The sequence below is a fragment of the Phallusia mammillata genome, chromosome 1 (assembly GCF_965637545.1).
Source record: "Phallusia mammillata chromosome 1, kaPhaMamm4.hap1.1, whole genome shotgun sequence".
Taxonomy (NCBI): Eukaryota; Metazoa; Chordata; class Ascidiacea; order Phlebobranchia; family Ascidiidae; genus Phallusia; species Phallusia mammillata.
The window spans coordinates 2,419,072-2,437,123 of NC_137252.1; the positions used below are offsets into that span (position 1 = coordinate 2,419,072).

General features: G+C 37.3%; 2 protein-coding genes across 2 annotated transcripts; both read right to left on the reverse strand.

Moving 5' to 3' along the window:
• Positions 1 to 1,040: 1,040 nt before the first annotated feature.
• On the reverse strand, positions 1,041 to 7,329 carry LOC145209328 (uncharacterized). Its single transcript, XM_080079602.1, has 7 exons — positions 7,247 to 7,329; positions 6,484 to 6,617; positions 3,638 to 3,860; positions 3,190 to 3,265; positions 2,853 to 2,897; positions 1,776 to 1,897; positions 1,041 to 1,260 (listed from the first exon to the last, which is right to left on the reverse strand). The coding sequence occupies exons 1-7, from the start codon at positions 7,327 to 7,329 to the stop codon at positions 1,041 to 1,043; spliced, it is 903 nt and encodes a 300-aa protein (XP_079935728.1).
• A 1,949-nt stretch (positions 7,330 to 9,278) lies between these two features.
• Positions 9,279 to 17,869, reverse strand: LOC145239654 (gamma-butyrobetaine dioxygenase-like). The gene is made up of 10 exons (XM_080103028.1): positions 15,958 to 17,869; positions 13,858 to 13,991; positions 13,122 to 13,338; positions 12,607 to 12,682; positions 12,497 to 12,541; positions 12,097 to 12,218; positions 11,521 to 11,722; positions 11,037 to 11,159; positions 10,321 to 10,425; positions 9,279 to 9,709 (listed from the first exon to the last, which is right to left on the reverse strand). The coding sequence occupies exons 1-10, from the start codon at positions 16,161 to 16,163 to the stop codon at positions 9,602 to 9,604; spliced, it is 1,338 nt and encodes a 445-aa protein (XP_079959154.1). The 5' UTR covers positions 16,164 to 17,869; the 3' UTR covers positions 9,279 to 9,601.
• Positions 17,870 to 18,052: the final 183 nt, after the last annotated feature.

Here is an 18,052-nt window from a genome sequence, read left to right on the forward strand (position 1 = left end):
TCGGGATTCCAATTGACTGCAACTACCTTGAAACAGACGTATTAAGTATTGTAAATCTCCGATGCAACTTTGTAACGGTGCCTTTGTTTGTTATTCAACTATAAATACATATTTGTTGTTTGGATGTTCTTCTAAGCCAGGGGTGGGCAACCTGCGGCCCGCATGCGGCCCTTCATTAAAGGTTGTGCGGCCCACAGAGACACTTGGATTTCAAAAGTACTGGCAAACGAGTCCAATTATCACATATTATTGAGCTGAATAATGCGCCTGATGCTAGTTTTCTGCGATCTGGCAAAATGTGGCTAGAATCAAATACGAATTATACTTGTAGTTAAGCATATTTGGTAAGAAGCACAGCAAAATCTCTTTGTGTTATGCACATGTGCGGCCCTCGATTCAATTTTGACATTTATAATTGGCCCTACAGTAACAAAGGTTGCCCACCCCTGCTCTAAGCGTTCATGCACCAGCGTTCATATACACATCATATTACACCAGGCCTATTAATGGCGTAATACCGAATCGGCCAGTCACCAAGCTATCCTAAATACGACAAGGCACAGATTAAAAATGTATCCTGCAGTGGGATTTGGGTCAATGAAAGGCTCTTTGTAAACTTGATTTGGTGTATGTTTAAAGGGTCCTCAGGGAGCTTGTGTGTATGCCCAGTCCTGTAAAAATCTATGCTGCACGTAAACTGGCATATGGCTACAGCATGCACAATTAGTGTTGTTTACAGTGGTCCTCAGTGTACTAAGTGAGCTTGTGTGCCTGCCCAGACACATGAAAATCTATGCTGCGCATAAACTGGTGTGTGGCCACTTCTTGCACATCATATGTTGCCCACAGTGGTCACTCACGAGGCCTAGCTTAAGTATAGGCCCAGACATTTGAAAAACTGATGCGTGGTCACAGTGTGCACATTTAACGTTTAAATACAGTGTGTACCCAAGTGTACCAAAGAAACTTATGTGCATGCATAACACACATTAAAATATATTTACATTAGGAGGATCAATAATTACAATTAATTAGTTAGATCAAGTACTGGTACTCACTTTGCCAAAGTAGTCCGTAACGATGTGACATTTCTGATGCTCCTGATGTGCCGGATGCTCAGTATTATAATTGTAAGTATCCCATGAGCCAGGAACTTCCGTCAATGTTTCAAAATCTTCCGGTGATTCTTTGCGTAAGGTTTCAGCCACAAGGAAAAAATCAGTGAGTCTGCTCTTGCCCCCGCGGATTATTTCGTCAAATCTGAAATTTAAAAAAAAAAACTAGATTGGAAATACGTCTTAAGTTATTTTCTAAATGCAGTAGGAATCAAGTTTTATAATAAAAGAACACGTTTAGTACAAGCAAAGATGGAGCCGTGTCGTGGGTTTAAATCTTATGGCATGAGGCAACATGTCAAAAAAACAATTTCTAAGTTTTCTCTGTGCCAATCACTGTACTGTACATTAATTATACTGCACTTAATTTTTTTTAGGGATCTTTAGTGCATCGTTTAGGCAAAAACCGATAATTTATTTGCAATATATTTTCTGCATGTTTTTAGTCAGTTTAGTCTGCAAATCTCTGGGTTGAGGGTTGGACGTGTTTGAGATAGAACTATTAGCCTTGTATAATACTCTTTTTGTGTTGCTTTTTTGAACACAGCAAAATTTATTTGTTATGTATACGATAACTAACTAATTTAGCCTGGAAATAAGTGTTTCCTAACTTGTGACTTATATGCAGAGGTAATAATGTTGGTATAAATCAAGAATTACTTTAAGCAGTGCAGGAATACGACCCCAGGTGGTTGTTCGTATGAGCATTGATCCATATGAAAGGGAAGAAGAACCTCATTATTGTTTCCGTGTTTTTTGCCGCTGAAGTTCACGTCAAATCGCTATAAGGAAAAATATGTTTACATTTATAAAAGTTACAAAGTTCACAATACGCAGTTTGAAGGATGGTACTAAATACCGCATGTGACCGCATGTTACCGGATGCTACCGCATGTTACCGCATGTTACCGCATGTGACCGCATGTGACCGCATGTTATTCCGCTTAAAATACTGCATTGCATGTGAAATGCGGAAATACAAGCCCAACAAGGGTAAAATAAACCAGATTCTAGTGTTATTTTATTTATAAACCCTCACCCAACCCGAATAGCTCTAACCGTTAGCGCTTCCAAAAGTCCGCAAAATTATATTTTCGTAAAAGCATATTTAAGTCCTTTACAACTTCCTGTCGTGTGATAACATGCGGTCACATGTGGTCACATGTGGTCACATGCGGTAGCATCCGGTAACATGCGCTATCATGCGGTATTAAGTACCACCCCAGTTTGAGTATCATTTCCCGAAAGTATTTGCACAAAACGTAGCACCTACGATGTTTGTATCCGAGTTTGTATTTACAGTGGGCTACAAGAAGGTAAAATACACCGACTTGAAAGAACTTAGGTACTAGGCCTCAACGCTTCAGGAGTGATCTCAGTATGAATGTATTCATGTTAACAAAAGGTAACATAGTAAAAAAAGATTATAAGCTGCAGACAGTACCCACAGTTTCGACCTATGCAGCGGGTGACGAGTCACATACCGTGTTGGCTAGATTAGCCAAGTGTTGCTATTAACGGATTTTGTGAGGCATGGCCTTTCAGCCTCACACTACCAACGAACTGGAGTGTTATTGGGTGGCTGCACTAGCCAATACGGCCTATGTCTTAACACCAGCTGCACAGATGAGACCTTATAGGCCAAAACAGTGTGCAATATCTGTAGCTTATCGTTTACTGGCTTGATACTTTAAAAAAAGAGATGCCGCGTAGATAAAAAACAAGGGACACACTTACTGTTCCGTAACACGTTTCCCTGATCGGACCAAGCATACGGAGAACCTAGAAATTAGCAAAATAAGGTTTAGTTTCGTAAATATGGCTCATATCTGAATTGAGCTACTTGTAACACCATGTTAAAAAGCAGTAATGGTTCATTAAGTCGATGAAAAAGTACAAAAAAGCTTTTTTATTGTTGCTTTTCTGACACCACAAAAAAGCTTTTTGACACAAGTTTCAACTGTCATGTGTTTTATGTTTCCTGTTGACTAAAATTTTATGTTTGGAAATTCGAGATTTTTTTAAGTATTTGTTGAACTATGAGTTCAAAGCTCTAATGTTACTTTTTACAGACCTCCAAAGATTTATTGTTTTCGCAAGGGACATTCTTGACCAAGCAAAATCCATGAAGAACCATCTTCTCGCAAAAGCTAAACACACACAATTATTAAGATTAACTTTTGGGAAAACATAATTTCGTGGATCCCTAGAAGTCCGTGAGAAGCCGTCAGGGCGAAAATACTCCAAAAAGTTTTTCTGTTTTCTGTGAAAATTATAGTTGCACGTTTTGGGTCGCATACGATTTATAAATTTCGGTTGATACAATCAAAAAAGGCGATAAATACTTAAAATATATGAAAAATTTTGATATGACGCAAAACGTAAGGCAAATCCTTAAGCACAAAACGTCCCTACATTTAGAAGTGTTATTATGACAAGCTTTATTTTAAACAAACAGAAAATTTTAGCCTTATCTAAATTCAAAAGTTGATTTATCTTTTGCACAAACACTTGTTTCTCACTCAAAGACATTTCGGTCAGGATCGTCCAGCAAGTTTTGATACTCCACTTCCGGCAAAGTCATATCTCCCACAGAAACACCATTCTTACTGATGACGTCACGCTTGTCGATGAGGTTATCAAGGCATGCGTCACAATAGCAATGTTGACGTAACCACTGGGCGCCATATTGGATCACGTGACCAGCAATAAGTTCCCCATTGATTTTAACGTTTATTGTTCCTCCTTTACGTAAAAACATGAGAAAAAAGTTTTAGACTTGAAACACAAACTAAGGTTTAAATCTTGTTTAATAAAACTATACAAACATCGACTAATCATTGAAAAATAGAAGATTTATAACCAAAATGTCAAATCGTTTACAAATGTTGGCATGGATACTTTCACACGAAATTATATCAGTTTAAGAAAAGAAGTTTCCTAACAGGTAACGGGTGGAGCCGTGAGTTAAGATGAACATAAATTCATAACTGGGATCAGCCCTGAAGTGTTCGTGCAGATTCGACTTTCGACGACCGCTCAGCCTGTGTAGGTGGTAGAGCGCGAGTCCCGGAAGACTCCTTCCGTGGGTTCGAATCCCACCGCAAGCTAGATTTTTCAAGCCTTCGCCTTGTCATATGGTGGTGAATGCTTGGTGACCAGCTGATTCGGTATGACGCCTTTAATAGGCCTAAGGTACTATGATTAAGTTAACCTATTTTGAGTTTGTTTTGCTGGCGAAAGAGATCGTATAACAGCATAATTGCACCACGATAAAAGTCAAAAACAGATGCACAACTTTGGGTAGTTGTAAAGCGCTAAATATCGTAAACGGCACAGTTAGTGGACAGATCAATAATACGATGCAGGTGCACTGTACTGCAATGCGTTTTGTGGAGGGGACTCAAACTAGACATTAGAGCAGGGTGCACAACCTTTCGCTACGACGGCCGCATCCCAGATCCTTATTTCAGCAACGGTCGCCAATATCCTGCTTGTTTTTGTTTTAAAAGTACTGAAGTAAAGAAACAGATTTTTGTCATATCTAAATCATCTAAATGGCGCCTGACGAGCAGTCTTAAACTGTTTATGGCGTCATAACAAAAATTATGACGTTTGTGCTATCTGTTTTTAGCACACAAAAAGGGGTACAAAAAGTCTGACGCATATGGTTACTAGGCTGGTAATACTCTTTCCAGTCCCAACAGATCTGTTTAGAGCAGCTTAAAAATCAAAATATTTGGCAAAATATTTTGATTTTTGTCACGGCCGCCAGTACACTTCAATTTAATATATATGTTCGCGGCCGCCCAAACTTGTCTCTACGATCCCTGCATTGGAGGTATGTAAACTATGCAAAACCACAAACTGTCTTTAATCTTTATTTCCAGTGCACTTTTGTTAAATGGTTCAGACAATTTTCTTTGATATTAAAATACGATTTTGAAAGACAACTTTTAACAAACCACAGACGAACTTTAATTTAAATTTTAAAATGTAGGAAAGCAGCAAATTTTCCAAAGTTCAAACCGCTTGTTACTGCAGTCAACCTTCAGCAATATCAGTTTAACGCACGTTGTTGTTTCAGTCTTGTAACTCAATCCCTACAAAATGTTGTCTTCCACTGCAGCTCACTAATATGGCGTTTTTCTTGGACAAATACTGTTCTGGCAACGTAATTTACTTAGTAAGTTACGTTTTCAACCTCTGTAACAATGTGAATCAGATGTATTAAATTTGATAAGATTGCAACGCCTTTTAAATCACAACATTATACCAGTTCGATACGAAGGGCCGCTCCTGAAAAGTGGACCATAGTACATACCCGCTTTACGGTCATGCGATATAAAACACTATCAGTTGGCTTGAAATAAAAATTACCAAACGTATTTTAAGAGAAGTAAGCAAATACTAAAGCAAAATTAATTGTGGTGTTCGTTTAATTAAACCGCGTCAAAGTTTATTTTTCGGTCGGTACATTTGTAGGAGTTGCAAACACTGCAGTTTGGGAGTCATTCAACCGTAACCGCCCCCTAAATCTGACGTCAGAACCTTGTCAATCGCAACAATACTATACAGCAGGTGTCAGCAACCCCTGGCATGCGTGCCAAGGTTGATAGTAGAGGTGATTTTTCATGATTCTGCAAACCATGTGCGTGTTTACATTGAAGTACTAATTTAAACTGTTACATTGCTCGTTTTCGGTATTTTATCATTCAAAAGTCTCAAAATTCAGTTGCACCCACAAATATGTCTGCTTTCTGCTTATTGTTGATATTAGCTGGCACAAACCACTATTACCAGCAAAAATGTTGGCACGGGAAGTCATTACCGCATGGAAATAACATGGAAATTGACACGCGTCGATTGAAATGTAGTCGACCTCTGCTACAGAGCGTGACATTATTTTATGAACAATACAGCCCAGGAAAAATGTTACTACATTTGCTCTTTTGCAAGTTAAAACTTAATTTAGAACTAAAGTAAACCACGGTTAATCCGGACCCCTTTGGACCAAACAATTTGTGCGGATCAGGCGATAATCAAGACACAGACCAGAAAACCCGCATTCTATGGGCCTGGCGTAACATGATTTGTATACGAGTAAGTTATGTCTTATTTGTTGATGGTCTTCATAAACACTTCAGGGCTGATCGCAGATATAAATCTATGTTTATCTTAGGTACATTATATTCACGGTTTCGAATAATCTGAGCAAAAAATCTGAGTGTGTTCATCTTGGCTGGTATATAGTTAAATGCAAGTTAGTTGTAAAAATATGAAATAAGGAACGAAAACGGAAAAACGAAGTGGCTTAACAGGTCATCGTTTAATAATGTCAAATAAATATTCCCCAAATAAACCTTACCCTTTTCCTCCACATCAACTTTGGCGACTGTCAGAACATCTGGAAATGCTGGGATATCAACAAGATAAGTTCCTTTTAGCTCGGGCTGGCATTTCTTGCAACGACAGTAAAATCTCAACCATTTCGTGTGAAACCTGAAAATGAAAGTCGGTTTTAGCACGATGTTATTGTGTACAAAACATTGACAACAGGCGACACAACTAGATTGTTTTGTTACTGTTTTAAAATTGCCACGCCTCATTGATGCAAGTGCCAGTTTTTAACACTCATTTTAGTAACAAAAAGAAACAGAAACGAAATGGTAACTTGAGCATGACGCGTTTACAAGCAAATCAAACTTCACATTTAGTGACCAAATCTGCTTCTATTGAAAGAATAATGAATGTTTTTACCATTACACATCATCGCTACATATGACTGGTTCGAACAGTGTAAAGAGTAGTTGTATTAATTTAATGAAGAATATAATGGCCCAAATAGACTAAAAAAAGGACATGCTTTATTGTTCAAAAGTTTCGGCAAATGGTCATACCTTCATCAGTGATATGAGGGCTACATCAGTTACACCCGTGTATATACACTGAAGTCCCAGAAAAGATCAATAATAAAGTGCAAAACATGCGTAAAATGGTATGATTTTTACATCCTAGCAGCTTGTAGGAAAGACCACAAAAAATGCAAGCAGTTATAATTGGCATATGTTAGTTTAGGTTAATTGTTTAGATTTTTCAACCATATATAATTGACTTTGCATTATTCGTACCTGCTCTTATGTTGGTCGTTCCAAGTTACCTCCACCAATTTTTCACCAGCACTGGCACAAGCGGAAACAATCGAAAACTTCATGACTGTGAAATCGCACTACAGAAATTTGCCACACTGAGCTGCGTCTAAACGTGACAGAGCATTTGTTGCAACCCTGCGTTCGTTGGAGGGTTTGCATTTCACCCATTTGCTCACCTTCTTTGCAATTTTGCTACAACATGGCGAAGGTCGGCAAAGAATTGACGCTCAGCTACAGCATTCGTCAAATTGAACCGTCATCACCTAAAAATCATTTAGGGTTCAAAACACGAGCAAACTAACAAGGTGGACTCGTGACAATTTTGAAACCAAAGCTAGTATAATTTAAAACATATGTTTATCAAAACTCGTTTACATATAACGTAATGTTTCTTTGCAATCTTGCTTTATTTAGAAAACACAAACCGTTTTATGACATTTATATGGTAATATCTAATGTTCAAACTCAAACACGGTGAAAACGACTGTGAAAACGTATTTGGACAATTTTGAAGCGTGGCAATAAAGGTCTCATCAGTGCAGCTGTAATGATATTCGCCACTGTGGCTAGTATATAGCCAGGTTACGGAACTCTTTTTTGTTGGACGTAAAGGGTCAAAAAAACATGCCATACCAGATGCGTTGGTTTGAGTTGTTGTCAAGGTTTACCAATTGTACATGTGCCTTTTACTACCGAACAAAAATTTTAGGGTATATGTTTGAATATTATAGATTGATAAGGTTAAACACAAAGAAGGAAACAAAACCATCAATTTGTTGTTTGCTTTAATTTTGGTTTTAAGCCTTGCACGAATTCTAATTAAAACAGCAAAATCAGTTTGTAAAGTAATCCACTGAAATTTCACAACCCCAGCAGCGGGCGGCGCAAATAGCATGACCCTTGACCCGGGGTGAGTTCTGATTCTGCAACGAGCTTAAGTCATGCGTAAAAAGTGTTAGTCAGCAACAGGTGCCACTAAAGCGTGACAAAGGACACAGCGCAACCACAATGTAGAATTTAGACGGTTTAACAAAAATGTCACTTGAAAAACAATGTTTCTGTAGATGCCTGAAGTTCCTTCTGTTTTCAGCGGCGCTTGTCAAAATATTTCAACGCATTCTCAAAAGTTATAATCGTATGCAATAATCTTAAATGAGAATAAAATTGCTGTTGAAGTAAAGCATGGTGATGTTGTCATTTAAACCAAACGCTTTACCGCTTTACCAATGGCAATTTGTTTTCAGTTAATGTCCTGTGTACCTAAAACAATGCGCTCAATTTTCTTTAGCTAGCAAGATTGAAAAATAGACACGGCACTTAAGCTCGGTAAATCAATTACACTTTAAGAAACATAATAAAATTTGATACGCATTAGTGCGCATGTTTACACATTTTAAAAAGTTTCAGATGGAAATTTTTATGTAGGCTATTATTTCTTTGTCGACGTGGCTTTTTGGGCAAGGAATGTGCAGTACCTTATATTTGTAACTGCACATTAAGAGAACATTTTATTTTGTAACTCATGAGGTACGTCACAAAGTTGTGTTGTTACGCCCAACAGCGGCACTCAACGGGTATATACTGAAAATATGTATACCCGTTGGGTGCCGCTATTGGGCGTAACAACACAAACGTTACTACTTATATCACAAGTAGTAACTACATTTGGCATCCGGTTATAACATCATAATGAAACAGTTCAAAGTCAACTTACTTTGTGTTCCACAGGTTTTGACGTGGTTTCAACAGAAACATAATTTTGGCAAAAAAGCATTTATTTTGTAAGTTCGACGTATTTGAAGTTGTACGCATTCCATATTGCCTGATAACATCTCAAAGTACATTTGTTAACCTTTCATAGTCAACGCCGCAGCTAAATGCTCTGTATTAAGTTCTGACTGAATTCCATCTCTCTGTCAGTTGCCTGTACAGTCATGTTAGAAACTAACTTTTGGATGTGCCAGTAAAACAACTGGCGTTTTTTCTGCATTTCCAACTCTGCACAACCAACCACGCCCCCAGGGAATTTTATTTTTGCGCAAGGACTTGCGATGTCACCAACTGATTAGTTTACCATGCTGATTTCGTTTATTATGCTCACAGTAAAAAAGCTTTAATTAAGTTCAACTGTTCGATTAACAGTTTAGATTGCGCTTAACTTTCACAGAAAAACTCTAACTTTTAAAACATTCTTTACAGTTTTTTAAAAAAAACTGTTCCAAATTATATACTAACTTGCCTACAAAAGAGTCAGATTATGCAAATAATAAATCACAGCGAAGGTATATGGTGCATTTGGATAATGATTTAACATTCGACTTTTATTCCTCGTTCTTAGAAGGAGCAGGTATTTCCCACTTTTGGTGGAGTCAAGTTTTTGCTCAGTTTATGTCCAAGATACATGTACTTGCTTTTCACATCGTCCAGGTCGAGAAAACAAGTCTGAAAAGCAAAGATAGAATGAATATCAGTAGTAATGCAAGACGCGATTTAAAATATTAAACGAACGTTTATGTAAAAAAGCTAAATTTAATGGAATATTTAAAAACATATATATTCTATGAATCTTGTTTAAATGATAATGGCCAACGTACGTAAACAAACATTGTTTTACAAAAAAAGAAAACTGAGCAAAAGTCCTTGCAAAGCAGAAATAAAAATAACTTACATGCCTATGTGTGATTTTAAGGAAAGCATATTTAAAATAAGAAAACGTCGTCAAAGTTGAGAAAAACAAGTCTTGTAAAAGAGAATATTAATCGTCATTAGCTCATATCTTTAAAAAATCATTGTGATCGACCAAAAGCTTTTTAAGCAAATATTTGTGACCTTTGGAACACTATATACGGATCTGTTCATAAGTTTAATGGTAAAAATAACGGCCCAAATAGACGTAAAAAGCGACATGCTTTATTGTTCAAATGTTTCGGCAAATGCTTATGCCATCATCAGTGATATTTGTGACCTGTCGATGAATAAATGGAATAAAGCTTGCTAATGAAAGAAGCAAGAAATTATAGCAATATAAAAAATCTTATTTTCAAATGCATCACCTGCATATGTCGAGACCCACAATCAGCCACAATTTTTTCCCTTCCATGAACACATCGTCGATTGTTCACAACCATCACATCGCCAGCTTCCAGTCTAAATGTGATCTGAACAAAAATAAATGTAACAGAGTTTATGTAATACGGTGGGTGGCATATTGACTTTTTTCTTTTTGACATGCTTAAAACTTTCACAGTTGTTTTGATAAGGCCAAATGTGATCGGAACAACAATATTGTAACAGAGTTTAAGAAAACATAATGACCTGTCTATGGCACACTTTACACTTTCACAGTTATTTTAATAACGACGAAATTTTAAACCAAGTTTCTGCAGCTGGGTGAGTACGAATTTATTCGGTAAAATTTGGTTGGTTAATTTTCTTGCTGACAACAAGTTAATTGTTTATGGAAAACATAATGACTTGTCTAAGACACACTTTTAAAGGTATTTTGATAACGCCTGGTAGCAAAAAATATTTTTGTCAAGTGCTAAGAAAAAGTGAATCTCGTAGTGGATAAGCGCAACTTTAAACCAAACTTACTGCAATTGAATGAACATGATTTTTAGTAAAATAGGTTTGGTTAATCTCGCGCTGAGAACAAGGCAATTGTTATTTTTTATGATTTCTTATCACATGTCTCTTATTATTTATGCTTTTTTGTTGTTATTTTTGTAGTCTGTTCTATTGAAAGACAAAGAATTTTTATTATCTCTACCTGATTTTCAGGACGGTTTAGGATTTCGCTAAATTTTCTGTGTGCTTTGAAATATCTGTCTACGTCAGATTGACGTAAGCGAACCGGCGCAAATTGATCTGGATTCCACGTCACACCCACGATCTGGAAACAAAGTGAGGAAATAGAAAAAATTAAACTGGAAACGTGATTGAAGCATATTCTCTTTGAGCATTTACAGAATAATGCTTATCAGATCACGGTTGTAATCATAGAAATCGTAAATCGTAAACATCATGTTTAAATCAATAGTTAAACTTGTCGTTAAATAGTTCGTGGCTTCCGTCAAAAGTACACGTCAAAACCTTGTGGCTTTCCTGCTCAAACATCAAAACGAAGGATTATGTTCATGTACTTAAAGTAAAGGTGGGGCACAAAAGACAATGGACTTCTTACCATAACACCATAATGCCCAAAGTTGTCATTTTGACTGTTTACAAACAATTTTAATAACAAACATCCAAACCTTTCCGAAGTAATCGAGAACAATATGACATTTCTGATGTTCCATATGACAGGGGTGGGTTATGTTATAGTTGACGATATCAAACGAGGCTGGCACTTCGGTGAGAGTTTTAAAATCTCCCGGAGATTCTTTGCGGAGAATCTCAGCGGCGTAAAACGCATCAGTGATCCTGGAATTCCCGCCTGACACCGTTTTGTCAAATCTGTTGTTATTGTAAAACAAAAACACGGAACTGTTCAGGATTTGTACAAAAAATATAACAAACCAAATAATCATAAAAATATAGGTGCTTTATTTTTTAAGAATTTGACCAATTCTGTTTCGTGTTATTAGTGATGAACATTTGCAAAAAGTTTGATAATAAGACTGGCCGCTTTTTACCTACATCTGTGCCATATTATTTTTCACAAAAGTTTTGTCGACTTGTTAGTCTTGTACTAAGTGTATTTTTAAGCAAGCAAATCTCCTACTTTTCAGCAATAAGTGAGTGAAAGTTTTGCTTTCCTTCAAACGTGACAAAACAGGAACAACAGAATGGTACTCTGTTAAAAACTGTAACATGAACAAAGCATGTACTTGAGGCAATGTAGAAGAAGAACACCAGGGCAACTCTCGTATGAAGGTTGGTCCATATGTAGAGGGAGAGCTCCTTTGTTGTTTGAACCATGTTTGCCTCCCGATAAGCGAATGTCGATGTACTGAGTATAAATGCCCGGTATTTATACAACCATTTACTTAGCCAAATTAGGTTTACTTTCATATTTCGATTTAACATCACAACGTAACAACTTTGTTGCATGTCAGGCAGTAGTCAACCACTTCCATCAACTTTTACGGATATTTTATAAGCCGGATAAGCCGTAGACTTTATAAGAAATACTTACGTTGTGGTATATATGCATGCGGTTTAGATTTTGGTTGACATAATGTTTTTGCAACAAACGCTTAAAATAAACCACAGCAAAGCAAATTTTACCTTTCCATAAGTTGTTTCCAGTAGTGGTGATAGTTTTTTGGCAATCTGATATCATAACAAAACAGCAAGATTAGTTTTTAAAAATTTTTGTGTTAAAAAATTCTCTTTACCTCAACGACGATGCCGTTTTCCAACGGAACTTGTTTTATGAGACAGAATCCAACCTCCATAATTGTTTTAGCCCATCTGTGTAACGCAATAATTAAACTTTAATATGTATTTTTCCCTGGTAAAAACTAATCACTGTAATAACTGGTAAAGTGGATTGAATCTAAAGAAACGCTTCAAAGGCGATGGTCAAAAAAGCGTGCAAACAACTTAAATTACTTGTGCTAATAATGGATATTCTTCAAAGCACATTCCATTACGATTGCTATGGTCACGTGCAGTGTTTTTTAAGGTGTTTTTTTTAATAATGGATATTCTTCAAATTTCTCCAGCGGTTTCCCAAAATTAAATATGGCTATTTTTTGGTATTTAAATGAAACACTTGCGGTCTCTTAAAACTACTTAGCGGTCACCCAAACCAAACCTTAAAAAATACCCTGGTCACGTGAGTAAAATTGCGAAAAGGCGTATAACTTTCTTGTCGCTTGAAAATGTTATCGACAAAAAGAAAACCCACTTAAAAACGCCTTCGTCGTCGCCCAACTCGCTGTGCGTCATTTTCGGCATCTCTCTCACTCCAGCCGATATTCCATAGCGACTGATGACGTCACGAGCATTAATGACGTCATGGAGGCATGCGTCACAGTTGCAACGCTCGCGCAGCCATTTTGCCGGGTGCTTGATCACGTGATCTGGGTAAATCTCCCCCGAGATTTGAATTGAAAGGTTGGTACCTGGGAAGTAGAACATCATAGAAGTTGTGTCTTTATTAAATGTTCTAATTTATTTTACAATACTCGTAATTGAAACTTAACGCTGGAATCACCCAGTCCGTTGCTTGGTGGATGAAGAATAAAAAGCCTTATAGCAATAGATGTAAGTTCAAAAAAACACTTAGTCGTTCACCCTTTGGTTTTAAAGATATATATATTTCGCTAATACAGCATCGTCAGTATCTACGAATAAGCAGAAAGATTCATTAAAATAAATGAAATCAGTATGCATAAAAATCTACTAATGAAAGTGTGAAATAGAATGCTGCTTTATATCGATGTTAATCTTTAATGTTTGTGATCATTTGAATGTATACATGTGTCAGGGATTTGTAAATGATGCAAGTTTAATGTGTTAGACCGAAAAACAACTGCACATATTTTCGATTATTGCTTTGAAAGAAGGCGTGATTTATAGTCTAGCATTCTATGTTTTATACTTTAGTGATTGCCTGTAGTGAGAAGGTCAAATAACCTTACCTTTCTCTCCTACGTCTACTTCAAGAAGATTCATTTCCTCGGGAAAAGCTGGAATATCGACCAGATATAAGCCCTTGAATTCCGGCACACATTTCTTACATCGACAAAAGAAGCGAAGCCATTTCACGTTAAACCTGTAGCAATTGTAGTAATATTAATAAATGTTTAAATCAACCAATATTTAGTTGAAGGTCGGGTCAGCTAATGCGCCAGAAATTGAGGAAAAATCGATTCTTTTTTCAAGGCCTGAGTCTGGCTGGAAAATAAATTTATCACAGTAATGTAACAGCATAAATGTGGCAGAGTGTATACGTTTGGCCTAAAGCAAGCTCGTTTTATTTCAATCAAAAGCCGAACTGGATAAATGCGACGCCCTGTTTGGTCTAGATCAGGGATCGCGTGTCAAGGTTGGCACTTAATGTAATTTTTAGGCCCCGAACGATTTGCGTGCATATACAGGAGTTTCATTTAGAGTGTTTTCAGTTGTCGCTGATATAGATAAAGAATAGTGGAAACAGTTTTTTTTCAATTTACAAATCAATATAATTGACTACTTTTTTCGGCTGCACTAATTTTGATAATCAAAAGACAAATTAATGCGTATCAGAAAAGAATGATGACGTTTAAACCAGTGCTCTTCAACCGGGTATACTGTATACCCAAGTGTATACCACATTAAAATTAGGGTATACGACTGAAGAAAGGTATACGAAGGGAATATAGCTGAGGTCAGTGTTACTAAACGTCGCTATTTTTATGAAATGCAGGAAGACATAGCATGGTGACCAATGTGAGACTGACCTGCTTCTTGTAAATATTATTGCGTCAGGTTGGGATTGTTGCGTCAATAATGTGAATTTTGAAGCAATTAAGCACATACCTGGAGTATCTGTTAAGGTTGAACAATGTACTTTCTAAAATTTCACTTTTAATATTCCTGGAGTAAAGCATTGCGAATACAAAAAATTGAGAACAAGTCAACTCCACAATCCATGTCCAAATCGCTCAAAGAATGCAGCAACAAGCCAGCTATTAAATCAACTTCTTAGGTTTACACACTTTTTTATGCAAAATTTCCTGGACGTAGCACAGGGGGTGCACAACCTTTCCGCCGTGACGGTCGCATCGTAAACCCTTATTAATAGTGCCTGATAGCCAATTTAATTTCTAGCTTGTTACGTAGAACAGTCTATAGGGATCAGGCTTTACTGTTTGTAACGTCACCATCTAAATCAGGGGTTCCTAACCCGGGGTGCACGCACCCCCAAGGGGTGCGAGAACTGTTCCTAGGGGGTGCGGGGATGCTGAATCATTAAGGTTGGTTAGGTCTATTCTATTTAAGCAATTACAGAAGGGGGAGCGAAAATTGGTTAGTGATTTGTAAGGGGGTGCGAAAATTGGTTGGTGATTTGAAAGGGGTGCAGCAAGGAAAAAAGGTTAAGAACCACTGATCTAAATTGTGACGCTAATGATGCCTGTTTTCACATTGTTTGCCCGTAATAGGCTTACAAAAAGTCTCAAACATGCGGCTTTTGGGCTGTTAATATTTTTTCCAGCCCCTCAAACTAGTTTTGCAAATCCAAATATTTCAGTTTACATGTTCACGGCCACAGGTTGTCTACTCCTGGCCTTGTATAACAATAATTCACGCGACCAGCCAAGTACCTATTGGTATTGGTAGACTGTTACTTTCTGTGCACAATTACAAATTTCTATGTGTAGGGTATACAAAGTTGCTTAAAAATTGTAAAAGGTATACCACGGGAAAAAAGGTTGAAGAGCACTGGTTTAAACAATCTTAACATTTTTGTCAAATCTTAAAGAAGTTGTTCTTTTTTATACTGGAACGTTTGTATCTTGTCAGAACATATCTGCAAGTAACCAGGATATTATTTAGTTGTCCAATCTTTCACTTAACAGTCTCAAGCTTATTGCTACAATTCCATACGACGCCGGGTTTGTATGGAAATATAACAATCTGTTGTTATTATGACTATAAAAATAAACACTGAATCGCGTATGTTCCTGTAAACCGTTGGTAACGTGTAAAAAATTTGCAACGTCAGCAGGGGTTTACAAACTTTGCTGATAATTCTTTACCTGCTCAAGTGGGTATCTGCCCAAACCAGCTCGAGATTTTGTTTGTCCAAGCTAATTCGTGATTGCTTAACCTCATTCGACATGTTTCGTCCAGGCACACACTTTTTCCAACTCGATAAGGAAAATACTAACCTAGATCCTGGACGAATGCACAAGTAACTTATAAAAATGACGTGTTTCGAATGTTTGGTTTGATTACGTTTCATCTCTACATCATTGATAGCGTCAAACCAAAGGCACGATTGAAAAATGTAACATAGGCTTTCAAGCTAACATACAGTCATGTTTACAGTTTTAGAGATCAAAGCACAACCAAACACACGTTGTTTTGAAAAAAACTGTAAAAACATAAAATTCAACAAACTCCATTCAGATACACAACTGCCACACATGGTTTGTAAACAAACAGACGAATCCTTGACTAAAAACTAAACTGTGACGCTGAGCCGACTTCACTTTGGTTTTCAAGCAGTTGCTTGGACATTTTGGGCCAGTTTCCTCAGTGGTGTATGCCCCAATTTTGGCATCGCACAGACCAGGTGGGGCACGGGTTTTTAGCCTGTTAGTGCCGTTGGATGGCTACACTAGCCAATACGACCGATCTGTCCTTACCGGCTGCGCTGATGAGAACGTATAAGTCGAAACACTGTGTACCGTCTGGTAGACTAAAAAGGATTATGACTGCACACCAGGGATGCACATGGCATCATACACACACTGCTATAATCTGAGCTATATCACTACAACTAGCGCAAGTGCATTTGTTTAGTGAACTCCTACATACCCCTTCGCACTCATGCACCATTGTAGCTGGTGTTCTACACCCTCTAGAGTGCATCTTGTAACACGCTTGATAGCTTCTCATTCGTTTTACTCCATTGTCAATTTTTCAGTTTAAAGCACTTTATCAACAACCACAAAAATATTCGGTCGAATCATAATAACGTACGCAACAGCAAAATATCTATTCTTCTACCACTCGATTGCCTAACGCCATGACCAGACGATCATCGTTTACTTTGTCGCGTTGCCCAAATGTTCTGTGTGTCAAACCACACAAAAAAAAACGTTTCAGGTCCACACTGAAAACGTGCAACCTAAAAAATGAACAGTTCTAACTTTATCACGATTCGTAGGTTTTGTGCTTTTTTCAGGAAGTTGAACTATTTTCACTGGCATCCGTTACTTGGTTAAATACTAAAGCTAACAGCTATTCAGTAATTGATTGGCATGTATATTAAGCACAATATGTAAAGCTCTTTTGCTAGCTTAAGTCACATGTTAGTACATTACTAAAGTAATACTTCGAATTACTTAATCCCCGGTGCTGCCTTGTAAGTTAACACCAACCTAAACAGTTATCGTTCAAAACAGGTGATACTTGCAGTGATTTCTCTTTCTTTCGAAACCCATCCGCTTTCCTAACACAGGTGGTTAGTTTGTGGGCCACACCTCGACTGGTTTCATCAAACTCACTTTCTTGTGAGCTTCCGTCACATAACGCTTCATTACCTTGACGTTTTGATAAACGCATGTGACGTCGAAACGTAACATGAGTTTAATTGCCGGTGGAACAAGAAGGCAAGTTAAATATGCTTGGCAATAACTTTATATTATTTATATTCGACGAGCTGAGCTACAAAGCGATGCGGCGCAGTTACACATGCTTGCTTTACCTGAAAACCAAAACAAAGCTGGAAAGCCAGGAAACAACGCCACAGTTTTTTTTCCGGAAATGAAGCTGTATTAAAAATACATTTTGCATCCGGACTGCAAAATTCTGTAATGTGATGCAAACGTTATTTACATATTAACAACATTGTGTGTTAACAGCCTTGGACATAAAAGGCTAATTTAATAAAATTGTCAGAAACTTGTGTACCACTATTCGACAACATTCTATTGATTTAAGATTTTAAGTTTAAAGCACAACTAAAGTGAAATGATTAAATTTGTTCCTGTCTAGGCACTAATATTTTCCCGGCTTTAAAAGCCTATATGCCTCATTTTCTTGTTTGCCAAATAAAATATTGACATAATGAACATTTTGCGGTAACCAGAGTCATATTACAAACCGTTACAGTCTGGCATAAAG